General features: G+C 42.9%; 1 protein-coding gene across 3 annotated transcripts; it reads right to left on the reverse strand.

Moving 5' to 3' along the window:
- Positions 1-501: 501 nt before the first annotated feature.
- On the reverse strand, positions 502-14,731 carry slc7a3a (solute carrier family 7 member 3a). Of its 3 annotated transcripts, none has more exons than XM_035178094.2 (12): positions 14,584-14,731; positions 7,242-7,867; positions 6,980-7,141; positions 6,158-6,341; positions 5,949-6,064; positions 5,476-5,698; positions 5,226-5,365; positions 4,101-4,203; positions 3,538-3,767; positions 3,281-3,447; positions 2,993-3,101; positions 502-2,900 (listed from the first exon to the last, which is right to left on the reverse strand). In XM_035178094.2, the coding sequence occupies exons 2-12, from the start codon at positions 7,648-7,650 to the stop codon at positions 2,746-2,748; spliced, it is 1,998 nt and encodes a 665-aa protein (XP_035033985.1). In that variant the 5' UTR covers positions 7,651-7,867; positions 14,584-14,731; the 3' UTR covers positions 502-2,745. The 3 variants fall into 3 exon arrangements, with proteins under 3 accessions (XP_035033985.1, XP_035033987.1, XP_035033986.1); XM_035178096.2 differs by lacking the exon at positions 14,584-14,731 and adding an exon at positions 14,246-14,576; XM_035178095.2 differs by lacking the exon at positions 14,584-14,731 and adding an exon at positions 13,601-14,187.

Consider the following 14,731-nt stretch of genomic DNA (forward strand, 5'->3'; position numbering starts at 1 on the left):
TACCGTAAATTACAAATAACCGTGTAATGTTCAAAACTACTTCCAGGTTTCTTTTCTAATGTTTTGCATTACACAACATTACGTAATTTTGGGGAATTTCTCAACAAATAATGCAGAGAGCTGAGTGTTGACATCTATGAACAGGTGAAATGGTAAGCAGTAGTACCATGTACATTTCTGTGTACATGGTATATGTATCAGATCTTAATATACCTATATGGAGTAGTGTTTTAGGCGTAGAACGTGTGGTCAATTCCTGTATATTAATAGAAGCAAGGTTTTAGTGTTTGTAAGATTCATGTAGGAACTTGAGCAGTTGGTGAGCTTGAGGTCTGAGTCATGTTGTAACTTGGATATTTGACATTGTGAATGAAGTCTAAGGGGTGTGTCACCGATGACTCATTACAAAACCGGTAAAGCCGGATTCAACAGACTGTGAAATGCAGCTCATACCAACATAATGTGTTCTTTAAATGAAAAAGAGACGCTTTCAATCTGACATACGCATGAACCATGTTTTATTTTTAAAAAAATGTTGAAAATACAGCTTGCTTTATACATGACAGCCATTTGTACAGGATACAAAACAGAAAGACAATGATAGATCATTGCGGTTAATAAGACAGCATCTAGAAGGGAGATGATCGAGTGGATTTTTGAAAGGCAACGAGGGCTGCGTGTGAAGAGCTCTGCGTGACAGGAGTCCATCACTGACAGAGGTTTACACTTCATCTGTCTCACATTGTGTCTGATACACACACACACACGACTCCTTTGCTTTCAGCCCCGGTGCCTTTCTCAGGCAGAAAGATGGTTCTTTAGGCACAAGATTATAGACTCACAACATCTAGAAACACTGTCCGAATCAAAATCAAAAATCTGTCACGTTCTGATATGTCAGCAAACACTGAACACAAGAGAAATCCTGTTTAAGTCTGCAGAAATGCTTTAGTTTTGCCTCGAACAGCAGCATCGTGTTAAATGAAAGGCCTTTGTGTAATTTATTATAACCAACTTTTACAAACTTACACTAAAGGCCATATTTTAAAGAAAAGAGGTTTGTATAATTAACAGCATAATACAAATAAAGATGCGTAACAGATACTGTACATTCTACAGTAAAACACTTTACTACAACAAAAAAATACTATTAACAATAACTTAACATATTCAGAGGATGAGGAGAAAAAAGTAAAACATAATAAAAGTCACAATTTAGAGACCAACTTTCAGTGGTCATTACTTGTTTCGAACAGCTCAGCTAATATCCCAAAACATGTTGATTTATTCGCAAAGGAAAGAAAAATATTAAAATTAAATCACTTGGTGAAAAAAAGACTAGAAAAAAAAAAGCTGCATTTGAAAATCAAAATCATGTGAACATCTACGACTGAGGTTGATATTAAAGCTCGAAACAAAAATAAAAAGAAAGCTATCCTAAACAAACAATATTATTAACATTTAAATATTAACAGTTCTATAAGAAGAATAAGTAAATACAGTAGTAAAAATAAAATAAAGGTGATTGAAGCTCAACAGACAAAGCTGCCAAGAACACGTTTCAATTGAAACTAAACGAGAACTTTTGTGAAAAAAAGTCTTTTCACAAGGAAGTAAAAACAAAAAAGGTTGATACTTTAGTGTTGATGTAAGAATATCTGGGTACAGACATTCAAGGGGTTTAAATGCAAGTGCGTGGCTGAAGTCTGGAAATTGACAACATGGAGGATTTAAATTTCGGACACATCGTTCCATGTACAACTGATCGATGGGGTTTACAAAACAGCAAATACCAGAACGAATGGTAGAGATTCAATTTTTCTGTACTTCAAGGTTTGTTTGTTGCCTTTTGGATGTTTAGTCGAATTAAAATAATTTAAGTTACCTGGTTTCTGCTGAAACAAAGGCCTCGACTTCCATTTTACGTCTACATGTGAAACAAAAATAATAAAAAAACGGATAATTCACTATATCTGTTCTTTGTGAGCAGGGGGCACAGCAGCAATGGTATGTTTAAGAACGTCATCCAACGCGTAGAGCGTGGACTTCAGCCTCGACAAAGTAACATCAACATCATCGACCGTGTGTTTTTGACCTAGCGAGGCCCTGACCTGACACTGTAAACGTCACAGCCTCAGCACTACCCTGTTAACACACAAACAAATAGGCTGGTGCAACAAACCAGATATGTCGACTCTACTCAAAGCTTTTCACAACTACAAGACGATTTTCATCCTCTTTTTGTGCGTGCGGTCTACGTGACATCAGGTTTCCTAAACAGTATGAAGTTTAGCCACGAGTCATGACGATCATAAACTCACTGGTTTCCGCTGGGATTCTTTTAGTAATGTACACAGTAGTACTAATTCACCCCTAGTGGCCATGTGGCTCCTCACAGCCACAGCACCATCGTATGGAGGGGAAACAAATAATGAAAAACACGAGGAGTACCGAGTACTCTGTTAGTTCGGTCCGTTCGAAGCATGAGTTATAGGCAGGTACATATCTCAAGAGGGCTAAGGCTAACTACCAACAAAAGATTAAGAACAGACACATGGGTCAGAAAGTGGCTCTATCACAGTGTCAAGCCATCAAGTTATTCAGCCTCCGAGTCAGAGGTAAGATGTGTGTGGCGTTTTTCTTGCCTCTCCTCCCTTTAAACCCGGGTGTGTGTTCCAGGCTGCCTACACTGCCAAAATGAGTGTAGATGCTCTGCAACGCTTCCCAGGTCTATGTCAGTCTGTATCAGGGGCTGTCGCCCGCTTCCATGTCACTGCAGTCAGGGGCGCCCGTGTAAATCGGGCGTTTTGTCTGCAGCGCAGGCTCATATTTGCGTGGAGATAACCTGTTGGCAGCCTCACTGCTGTTCTTGATACCGTAAGAGAAGTAGATGACGAAACCTGGAGGAGAAAAGGAGAGGAAACAGGAAATTACAAAACAGCTACACGAATGTGTGGCACTAGAAAACCGGATAAGTAGTGATGAAACGTACCAATAGCCATCCAAACAGCGAAACGGCACCATGTACTCTTATCCAGCTGCATCATGAGGTAGATGTTGACAAAGACACTGAAGAGGGGCAACCAGGGAAGAAGGGGGACCTTGAGAGGACACAGACAAAGTCAGCATAACTAGATTTCAAAATGGTCATAGTTCTGTTCTAGGTAGCAGGAAGAAGCTGCTAAGACTGTTGCTAATTCAACAGTTTAGCCCCCCCCCCCAAAAAAAAGAAGTAAAGACTAAAACACACAAATCTGCATTCGCAGGGTTTGATCGTTACCTTGAAGGTGAGAGCCTCTTTGCTCTCAGGCTGCCTGCAGATGATGATTAAGCAGACAGTGCACAGCAGAGTCAAGATGACACAGGGCACCACGACACCCGGGTGGCCGGTCAGCAGCTTATTCAAGAAGTTGGCCAGGATGACGCACAGGATGGTGATAAGAACGGCTGCAAAGACAGAAGCAAAACAGAGAAAAGGTTACTGAAGCTGGTCACAGCAAAGTGTGAATTACTGCTCTACGTTGAGCCCATACTTACAGATAGTAGCAGTGGTGGCGTAGACAATGTTCCCAGAGGTTTTCGTTGGCGTCTTTCCACTTGGGCAGAAGAGCAGCTTGACAGTGAAGGCCTCTTGGAGCGGCCTCTCCTCCATCTCGTTGCCGTACTCGTCGCCGCTGTCCCCTCCGCTTACAGCCACTTTCTCCCCTTCCACCAGCTCCACCAGATTCTCCGTCTGGCTGGAGGAATTCAGGGTGCCTGGCTGGTACCTGTGGAGGGAGGAAGTGTGTCAGTGAGTGGGTATTTTTTTCACAGTGGCTAAAAAAAACACTTATGCTGCAGCTGGAAAGATTGGCTACGCACAAATAAGAGCTTTAAAATATCACAACATTCCTGTCCTGTTTAGTCCAATTAGAAGGCGATCACAGCCATTTGAGAACCAGCGTAAAGCTTCTGTGAACCTTGTGTTTCAGCTGCACACAGATTATAATACTCGTACTTGGCAATGACATTAGCACAGCAGCTGCTGGAGAGTATCTAACACATGATTACAACTTCAGAAGACTTTCAGACTGCGCTAGCAGAGACTGAAAGGTGCTTACCTGAGGATGAGGACGCAGATGGCCACTAAAGAGTACGCTAACAGAGTTCCAATAGACATGAGGTCAACCAGAGCTGCCAGGTCGAACAGGAAGGCCATGAGAGCTGTAAGGAAAGGCAAAAGCAGATTTCTTTAGTTTATACATGTCAGAGAAACAAACTGCTGCTTTAATGGTTCAGACTGCTCACAATGCAAGAGAAAAAACATGTATCCATTTTCTGCATACTTTCTATAGTATAAGGGTCATTGACGTGACGCCTATATTTTCTGTCCGACTGCATTTTCTTCTGTTAAAAAAAGGTTTAAATACATAAAGAAATACCATATATATGTAGTACCTCTCCTGTATATGTACACACTTTAAATTTCCAAAAACCATTAGTTATTTCAATGTTTCTGTTTTTTAAAGTGTCAAAATATCATGTGGTGCGACCGTCCGGCCATGACTGCTGCTGTGAAAACCTCTTTGAAATTACTCAAAATCATTAAAATTTATTTTCTGCACTGTAGTTAACATAAGTCTGTTAACTACATTTAATAAGGGGATGGTGAGATTATAGGACAAAAATATGAGATCATTATTTACAAAAACTCAAAAGAAATACAACTACTTTGTTACCAATGACTTTATATTATTGAGAAATTGTAAATAATTAATTTTAAGATAAATTACAGTCGCACCACATGACATTTTTTAAGGCCACGGCCAATTCATCTAGATGAAAAAACACAAAAATCAAATCATTTGAAATTTGTATATGATTTTGTGTACACAACATTCCTAATGTTTGAATAATTATAATAGATAGATTGTATTTCAAAATTGGCCTGTTGAAAATCCTTATACGTCATTGACCCATAAACTGTTATTGACCCCGAAAAGACAGACGTAGAGCGGAAGCAGCAGACAGGTGCTGTGACCGTGGGAAAAAAAATAACCAACCACAATTAACATATAATCTCGACAGACTTGACACTATCGGAGAGACACAGCAACAAACAGCCTTCTGGCCTAAAGCAATGGAGAAAACATGACAAGAGGGATATCTGCAAGATAAACGCTCACAGAAGCAAATGCAAAGAGAAGACAAGTTATGTCAAATACACGAGTAGTGAGTGAACTTACCGGCAACAATACCAGAAGCGATGGTGGCCAGGAGAGGGGTCTTTGTGCGATCGTTCATCCTGGACAGAACACGGAACAGCAGTCCGTCCTCTGCCATGGCGTAGATAACTCGAGGCATGGGAAACATAGAGCCTAGGAGACTGAGGAGCGATAAACGGTCACCAAATTATCTGAGTCTTTAGTGTGAAATAGATTTACAGTGTTAAGTAAAAGAAAGCATAGTGACAAGAAAAATGTTTTTTGTCTTTACCTGGTGGACAGAGCACAGAGGGAACCCACAGCCACGATGTATCTGGCAGGAGCCCAGGCGACGTAGCTGAAGGCCTCAGGCAGAGGACTCTGGGAGTCCAGCTTGTAGTATGGCATCATCAGGGTCAGAGCAGCGGACACACCGAAGTAGGCGAAGAAACAGATGAGCAGCGAGGCCACGATGCCAACGGGGATGGACCGCATGGGGTTCTTTGCTTCTTCACCTGAGAACAAAACAAACCGGCAGGGTTCGATGAAATGAAGTGGTGAGATTTGATGCTTGATTGCAATAATACATTCCAGTTTTAAAAGCACCTGAAAAGGCCCGAGGGTGTTTCCAGATTGTGACATCTCTCCATGTTCACTCAGTTACATAACATGGACTTTAAATATGCGCAACAGGTGGTGCGTCAACACACCGGCATTGTCGAAATATGATGTGAAAGTTTCCATAGAGGTATTAGAATCACTCACTTGTTGTGGCGATACAGTCGAAGCCAACAAACGCGTAGAAGCAGGTGGCAGCGCCAGACAAGACTCCAGTGAGGCCAAAGGGACTGAATCCACCCACACCGAATTCCTTCTCGATTCTGAGTGGCAGAAGACGACACGCGCGGGTTAATAGTCATGAATAACAATCAAACACAGAAGAGACGGTAAAACTTTTGAGTGTAAATACTCACGGATATGGCACGCTGCTGTTGGTGCTATTTTTGTAGGTGATGTAGTCGTCCTCTGTCAGGTTCCAGTTGGACGTGTCCCCCTTCACAAAGCCAGAGATGATAACAAAGCCCAGGACCACCAGGTTGATGCCCGTGAAGATCTTATTCACCAGCGCTGACTCGCTCACGCCAAAGGCCAGAAGTCCTGAGGATAGAAAGTTAAGAAAGAGAGGAGAGAAAAGAAAGGGAGAGGGATGTGAATTCATACTTTCAGCATCAAAACCATGTCCTGCTATGTGGGTGGATGTTTTCCTTCTTCATCACACATACCATCAGTCAGCGACACTAATGCACCAATCATTTCTTTCTAACACGGCTACTGGCAAAACACACTAGCTGCAATGTTGGTGTGACAACTGTTCAGGCTATTATGCAATGTTTTAACACAGCACTGACGATGGCTATGTTTGCATGGACTGCGACAATCAAAGTAATGTCCTGTGTTTATATAAGAGTATTTAATTGAGGGGGTTGCTCTTAAAAATAATTGTTTTTTCAAAATCAACCTTTTTGGCTTGTCACTCATTAAACAACTAAATTAGAATCATTCAGGGACATTTTATTAAAACATGAATTTTCTTTCCCTTTGTATGAATTATGCTCTCTCTGTAGGAGACGGGACATGATGTATAAACTCTGCGCTGGAAATAGTGTGGTTTTGTTTACAGCTGTGAGGTTTCTGGAAATTATCTTGCTGTATTCTCACATGGACAGATTCCTAGGATGCTGGCACGAAAAGTTCTTCAGAAAAATGCTTGAGAGTAATGAGAAGGGCTTACTCACCAGTGAGCAAGAGCACCAGGATGAGGGCGAACAGGTCCGGGTACTCGGCCAGCACTTTCCCTGGCACTTTCATCGTCATGGAGGCTTTAAAGAAGGTAGAGATCTTTTGTTCCACCAGGCTGTCGAAGGTTGAGCTCCACGCCCTGGCCACACTGGCAGTACCTACAAGAGAAGGCAGAAATGTCAACAATGTGGTGACAGGAAATAAACAATCCTTTCCGTTTGTTCTTCACTCTTTATAACTTTTAGTGTTAAATCTCACCTATCACATAGGAAAGGATGAGGTTCCACCCAGTGATGAAGGCCCAGATTTCTCCAACTGTCACATAGCTGTAAAGATACGCAGAGCCCGTCTTGGGGACACGAGCCCCAAACTCGGCGTAGCACAGCCCAGCCAACATGGAGGACAGAGCGGCGATGAGGAAGCAGAGGACAATAGCCGGTCCTGCCTTCTCTCGGGCGACCTCGCCAGCCAGGACGTAGACACCGGCACCGAGAGTGGAGCCCACCCCCAGGGCAATTAGGTCCAGGGTGGACAGGCAGCGGGCGAATCGGGTCTCTTCACAGGATAAGTCCAAAGCCCTGCGACGCAACAGGCTTTTGCCAAAGTTGGTCAGCTTGGTGCCCATATTTGCTGTGACTGTGCGTGGGTGCTGAAGCAGGCTAGGCATTTGAAATCCTTCAAGTGTGGCTGTGTGACTGACACTGCTTAAACACAACACGTATGAGACGACTGAGATTAGAAGTACTTAGGGCAGATGGGGTAGGTACACTCAGCAAATAACTTGTTTGTTATTGGTCCACTGGCGTAGGTGTGTTCACTTAGGTGTAGTCGAGCAGACAGAACAGGAAGTGGGAGGTCCGGTCACAGAAGCAGCAGATTAGGACCTGTGATGAAACACAAAAAGAAAACAACAGCTCAGAACAGGGGAACTGTTTGGTAACTGCTAATGGTTACATTTCTCAGAGCTCTGTGCGGTCGGATTATTCTGTTCTTTAAATCCAGAAGTGAATATTTTCAGAGAAAGTTGTTCAAAATCCACGAAAAACTGTGACAGGATTAAAAAACAAACAAACCCAACACTGAAGGGCTTGAAGGAATGGTCAAATCTAGGACACGTTCCCTGCGAACCTGGGTTGGACAACTTTGTAACATAAGTTGCTAAGCGTATTTACACAGTCTGATCTTACATACAATGTCTCAGCAGGTTTTTAGATACATTTCTAGTGAACGCAGGTAGCACCGCAGATGTTGGAGACCTTCCTGGAGAGACAGGGCTGGTTTAGATAGATAATACAAGCTCAATTCCACGACATTATAATCTGTATAAATACCAGACAGTTGCATAACTTCCAGGAATTCATACTTCAACCTCTCGCAGTGTAGTAAGGACTCACAACACGCTGCAGGCTACGGAGATCCCTCATGAAGACAAAAAGAGAACTCAACGCTATCCTACTATGCTTAAATCTAATCAAAATAAGAGAGTAGACCTGCTATGACACACACCCTGTAAAAACAAGAGAAAATCCTGCCTAATTCCTCACCACTCCCTTGTTGCGTAAAAGGGCGCCCTTCTGCTCGTATTGTGTTTTTTCAGCAGATGGAGGCTGACAGAGAGAAGCCTGGGAAAGCCAGAGGCTGTGAGGAGACACTAACATCAGCAGGGGGAGAAGAGGACAGAGCGAACCAGCGGCTTGATAAGGCAAACCAGCTGCACTGGGAGAAGGTTGATATGGATAAGACCCTCTATAAAAACTGGCCCTTACCCAAAGTAACAACTCCCTGAAAATGTCAAATAACAAATCATTTACCCTCAAAGAGGAATTAAAATACTTCAAATAATTAAGATCACAATTATCTCCTTTAAAAAAGGTTGTTTTCTGCACGGATAATATTTATGAAAAAGTGCAATGTGTCCATTTTGGAGTGATACTCATTGTTGTTGTCGCCTAATCAAAGTGTTGAACATATTTACACTGACTGATTATTGACCAGTGCATTATCAATGATATGAACTTTCGAGCTTGAAGAATAACACACAGACAAAACCATCGTCAAGGACTACAGCCGCGTGATATACATCAGTGGTGACGACCCTGTCAAGTTCAAGGGTGAGGGACACATGTGAAACATGCACACAAACACAACAGTTCATATTTGGCCAAGGACACTTGGCAAAGACAATCTGAGACAGACGCAGTGTTTTGCAACCAGACTTCGGAGGCAGTTAGTGGATCGACACAGACGGGCTTGGGGAAAATATATCAGAAATGTAATGCTGCTGTAATGCATCAGGCAAAAAAACACCACAGGTTAATTAACATTTTGGTGTTTTTCAGCCACAGACAAAATGTGGACAAATGTTGGCAGAGACGTGATCCAAAGAGACAACGTCCTCAATTTTTTTTGTCGTTTTAAACAGTAAATATGAAGTGAAGAGTATTAATGCCTGTGTGCAAGTAATGACAAAATAAGTTACTTAATTGCTACTTCAGGTAACACACTTGTTGGCATATGTATGTTGTATTACGTAATGTACTGTTTGTAAAAAAGCCGGGCTTCTCGTTCAAGGGCGAGTTGTGCATAGTTTATCTGCAATACTACACTACCTTCACTAGCATTACTATCACAACTGCTACTGTCAGGACTACAGCCTTAACTCCACTGTGCTGTTCTGATCTAAAAGATTCTGTTCTTGCGGACTGACGACATATTAATCACTAATCTAGGAAAGAACTTCTTTCTCTACTCGTATGTCTCACTACGCAGGGAGAAGAAAAAAAAACAACTTCTGCCCTGAATTCCAGTTTCACTCGAAATTCAGTGGCAAGGATCAGCTTAGTGTTTTTTTCTCCAACACACAGCTTGAAGTCAGGACTTGCGGGGGCGGAGCGGCGTCAAGGCCACGTTGAACTGCGTCCGAGGCTATTAAGGCAATGACACCTGATTCCCTGGTGTGAATGCTGAGAAGGCAGATGGACATTTCAGGCCCATCAGTCAGGGAGCAAAGGGAAGAAGAGAAACACTAACCCAGTCCACACAGACCAGGTGGTACAGTCTGGTTCTACCTGGATCAGAGGCTGGGCAAAAAAAAGAAAAAGAAACACTCGCAGAGGAGTGACAATTGCAAGGCCGCTATTCAGATTTTCACAGTCATTTTTTGTTGTGCCGATTTTCCTGTTAACCTCGTGTCAACCCGAGCTGCTGCGGGCAGAACATGAGAATATCCACATTCTCCATTTCAGGAAGCTAATGAAGCATAACGCAGCCTGAAGCTGTGATCACCAGCTCTGGCTTTTTGTTCGCCTTCTTTTGTGCTTTTCAAAATTTTTAAAGTCAGCTTTCATTCTGGCTCAAGAGGTGACACCAACTGAGGCTGCAGGTGCTTTCAAACAGAAACAAACTAAAAAAAAACAGAAAACAAAGAGGCCACAACATGCAAAACACAAAATGGTAAAACACTGTCTTGGGTTATTAACCATCTTGTATTTCTGAAGCTTCCTTGTTTATAAAAAAAAGCATGAAAATGCAAAGAGGAACCAAAACCTCAACAGGTTGACAAGTTCAGTTCATACAGAGGTTCGGGTCACAGGGTATGCTAAAGAATTTAAAAAAAGACGCAGAAGAAAAAAACGTCGTTTATGTTATAATCTAAATTTGGTCTGTTCTTTTTCATAAAACGCAGGATACATGCTCTCAGTGTTTCAGCACAATAGCAATATTCTATTAATACCATAAAAACAATATCACCTATTTATCAAAGCACTTCTAACCTCACAATTTCAAAAGAGAATATCCTGCCTAGTACAGTTAAGTGTTGAGAGAAAAAGACAAACACAGTGAAACAATGAAATAAAAACAGCACGGTGCACCCGACAGCCGCAATAATAAACACTCGGCCCTCTGAAGATTGATGGGAAACTGGTACTTGGGTGGAAACGCTCCCACTCCCCACTTGGTGTGACATTCCAGTAGCATTTTCCACATGCACACCAGGAACTGAGATCTGAGAGTGTGAATGTTGTGTCAATAAACATTTATTACTAAACTACTGTGCCCAGCTGGCTGTGATCTCCTCGGGGGTTCGCCCCAACGCTGCACATACATTCACCAAGTGGAACAAAGGTGCAACTGAAACTGGGCAAACTGTCAAAGACCAGGAGGACGAAGAGTTCATCCTTAACGGAAGATGAGGAAGAATGATAATTTATAAGGAAATGTCCTTTTTCCTTCCTTTCATGTCTACAGGCCAAGTTGAGTCACAGTTCCATCATCTCTGGCACAGCTCATTTAGGGGTGGTCTCATTAAAGTTATGCTGGAACCACCTTAATGTCAGTCTGCCCTCACGTCATCTACCAGCTAATCTTTTCCTTGTGGTTTTCACGAGGGTGCCCTCTTTGCACGTAGGTGTAGTTCACAAATGTGCCGTCTTGTGAACTACGCCGCCACGCAACTGCCCGCACACAGCAAGAGGAAAAGGTTGGTGTGCTACCTGCAGCCATTTTTCTGTCCTGTAATTAAAAAAAAAATTAAGGCACAACTTTCAATTGGAAGAAAATATGAACTATGAAAAGGGGAGAGAAGTTGATTTCAGTTTTTCTGTCAAACATGGGTCAGGCCAAAGGGTTTCTTTATCTTTCGAGGAAGACCATCAACGACCTGAGCGAACACTGCCTCGGTTACACAGGGGATAATGACCCTGTTCCTTGACTTAGCGTTGCTGCAACTGCTGCCGTGCAGTCTAAGAGGATTATTGGGACAAGTAACAAAACTGCTGACCCTAATAGACACTAGCTTGTTGCTGCTCCTCGTTCTGTACATATAAACAACACGTGGCTTTGGTTTGACTCCCATTGTTGTCAACAGTAACACAGCACCTGGGTTCTATGACAAGACCAGCAACGTTATTTCCAAAAAGAATCATAACGGCATTTATATAGTTACCAGTTATGAAATGGAAAGAGCAAAATGAACTGTAAATTAAATCAGTAAAAAATAATTCTGGTGATAATACAACTGTATCATCATTTGTGAGACCAGCAGCCGAGCGAAGTGGACGACATGATCCGGGGCAGCTATTGAAAAAGAGCACACATGACCTTGCATAACCCTGGACGGAACAAATATCACGTCCGGACGCAGTGAACTATTATTCTAGCCATTACAAACAATGTTCTCCCCAGTGTTTGTATGTTTAAGGTACACTCTGTGCAGTTTCATGAAGAAGTTTGTATGCGTTTGGTTTTTTTGCACTGATGCATGTGTGTGAACTTGTACAAGGTGATCGGACCGACCGCTGAGACCAAACCGAACGACCCTTTAAGTCACCTGGCCGGACACCACGGCCCCTGCCAAGAAACTGTGATCGCTGTGAAATTGAATGTGACAGTCTCGGGATCTGGTCACTTTCCCACGACCAATGCCAACACTATCGTCACAATAACAACACCAGCCACAAGAACAGAAGTACACGTTAGAGTCAAAGGACAACTGGCCAATAAAGACCTGCGTGGGCACAAAGACGAGGCTGGTAAACAATTTTTAAACTAGTGACTTTGAGGGTGTGGTGGAAGCCTGTCCAAAAATAATCTTTTCAACCTCACTTCTCGAAAACAGCAAATAACAGGTTTACCTTGACTGACGACAAATGGTCAGAATTTCCTCAGGATTTTTAACAAGGGGGATGTTACAAAGGCAGCAGAACAGACAGCCCAGACATATAAAACGTGTTTGTATAACCTGGTTGGTGATGGCTAATGCAATGATGTACTAAAAACATTTAAATCAACTAAGTTATGAAACACAAGTATTCCTAGTCAATGGGAAACTGCAAGACAGCCCATATTTACAACTAATATATACGCTGTCTGACAAAACCAGTCCTGTCCATAACCTGTTTTTTTTTAATTTTTTTTTTTAACTAGTACAGGAACAACTTATGATTTACATTATCGATTAACCTGCTGATCGTTTTCTGGGGTAATAGTTTGATATGTTTTCAGTTATCTGTCTATATAAAATTAGAGAAAGTGATTCTTTTAATTCCCTCTTACGTGTCTTCATACATCCTGTTTTCTCCAGGCACCAGTCTATCATCATGTGTGAGAAAGGAACAAATCTATTTACGAAACTTCAGCCAGAAAATGTTTCTTAAAATAAAAAAATTTGATTACAACTTTTTTTCTTCTTCTGTGAACTGACTAATCAATTAATCGACCAGCTCAGTATAAAGCGACATAATTCAACAGAATTAAATTGTATCAACTGTAAAATTGACACCACAACATTCTGTGGATTTAAAAAAACAACCATTAACAGGCTGTGTAAGACCAAATCTAGCCTCCCAATTAGGGTTACATTTCCTTTTCTCAATCTGAGCTGCAACCCGGCGGGTCTGGATCACGTTGTCCAAACTCGCACGGCAGGTTTTAAACGCGGTGCGGCTCTCAACCGGCTGATGCAACGGAAGCATGGGGTGGCACTCCCGAGCATCCGAGAACGGGGGTAACGAACCCGGAAGGGTGAGTCACATTGACGCGGCCACTCGCGGGATGACGGATATCAAAGCTGGTGTAAATAAACAGAAATCCACGTTAGACAGAAACCGGTTACTTACACGCAGAGTGGACCGCGCGGGGAGACACCGAGCTGTCAGTCTGTCGGAGGCTGAAACACCAACTACGTGGCCGCGGCTCTCGCGTGGTGTTAATGCCGCCTTCACAACTCCCGGAAACATCAGAATGTGCCATTGACGTGAACACAACTGGTTTAACCCATCTGTGTTCACTTTGCATTTCCTGGTGCCCTGCTGTATGCATCATGCCAGCCGCCGCAGGTGATTGCCTTGAGACGCAATGTTGCATCAGTGTCTGTGTGTTGTAGCTTTAAACACACGCATTACTGCACGTGAACCCACTGTTGTTGTATTGCATCAGTTGCACAGCAGTCACGTGTTTGCTTAAATACAAATGCATGCACTTATGATCGATAGCTACATTCGTTAGTGACACACTCTGTTTTTATGTATCGATAACTCACTAGATTGCAAGAAGTTCCACGCTTTCCTCGGGTCATTGAAAGCAGCACGTATTGGTCTGTCCACGCCTCGGTCGCGTGCTAACCGGGCGCTAATTTGGTGCTAAACCGGGCAAAGCAATGAATAAAACCCATCGGTGCACGCGCCAAACGTCGTGCGGCGGGTTTACAAACAGCAGAAAGCGGGTTTAACATGTTCCACAATGGCCGCCTTTTATCAACTTACCAGTTTCCCGGGACTACATCGGCTCAGTCCCCGCTCGAGTGACACGTTAAGCCGCCTCGCTAACACCCAGCCGCACGGGACGAAGCGCGAATATGAATAACGACGCACAACACCACATTGTCGGTTCGTTCAAAGAAAATAAGTTTACGCCGACTTTAGACGGCGAAAGACACGTTGTTAGAACATGAAACCTAGCGCTAATACAACTGACACCGACACACGCGTGGGGGGGGGGGGGATTGCATCAGTCCGAGTGGACATAGGAAACACGTCGTTACAGCGCGATGAACGCAGAACAAATCCTATTGTCGTGTAAATGAAACATAAAGGTGGTTTACCTTCACTGTCTTCTGGTGGATGACGGTGAGCGGACACAGGAGAAAACACCGGGGAACTGTTATCGTGGCCGCTGATGAAATTTACCGCTCGCTCGTGTGCGTGTCTGTTTTTAAGCGAAGGGAGGCGTGTAAACAATGTGACGCAGGT

Source organism: Hippoglossus stenolepis, chromosome 15, assembly GCF_022539355.2.
Source record: "Hippoglossus stenolepis isolate QCI-W04-F060 chromosome 15, HSTE1.2, whole genome shotgun sequence".
Classification (NCBI taxonomy): Eukaryota; Metazoa; Chordata; class Actinopteri; order Pleuronectiformes; family Pleuronectidae; genus Hippoglossus; species Hippoglossus stenolepis.

Bases quoted from the DNA above. Each gene is read 5' to 3' on its own strand.
- slc7a3a (XM_035178094.2), bottom strand. From the start codon at position 7,650: ATGCCTAGCCTGCTTCAGCACCCACGCACAGTCACAGCAAATATGGGC. The intron at 5,366-5,475 runs GTAAAGACAAAA...ATCGCTCCTCAG, and splicing joins CTCTGTGCTCTGTCCACCAG to TCTCCTAGGCTCTATGTTTC. The intron at 2,901-2,992 runs GTACGTTTCATC...TTTCTCCTCCAG, and splicing joins CGCTGTTTGGATGGCTATTG to GTTTCGTCATCTACTTCTCT.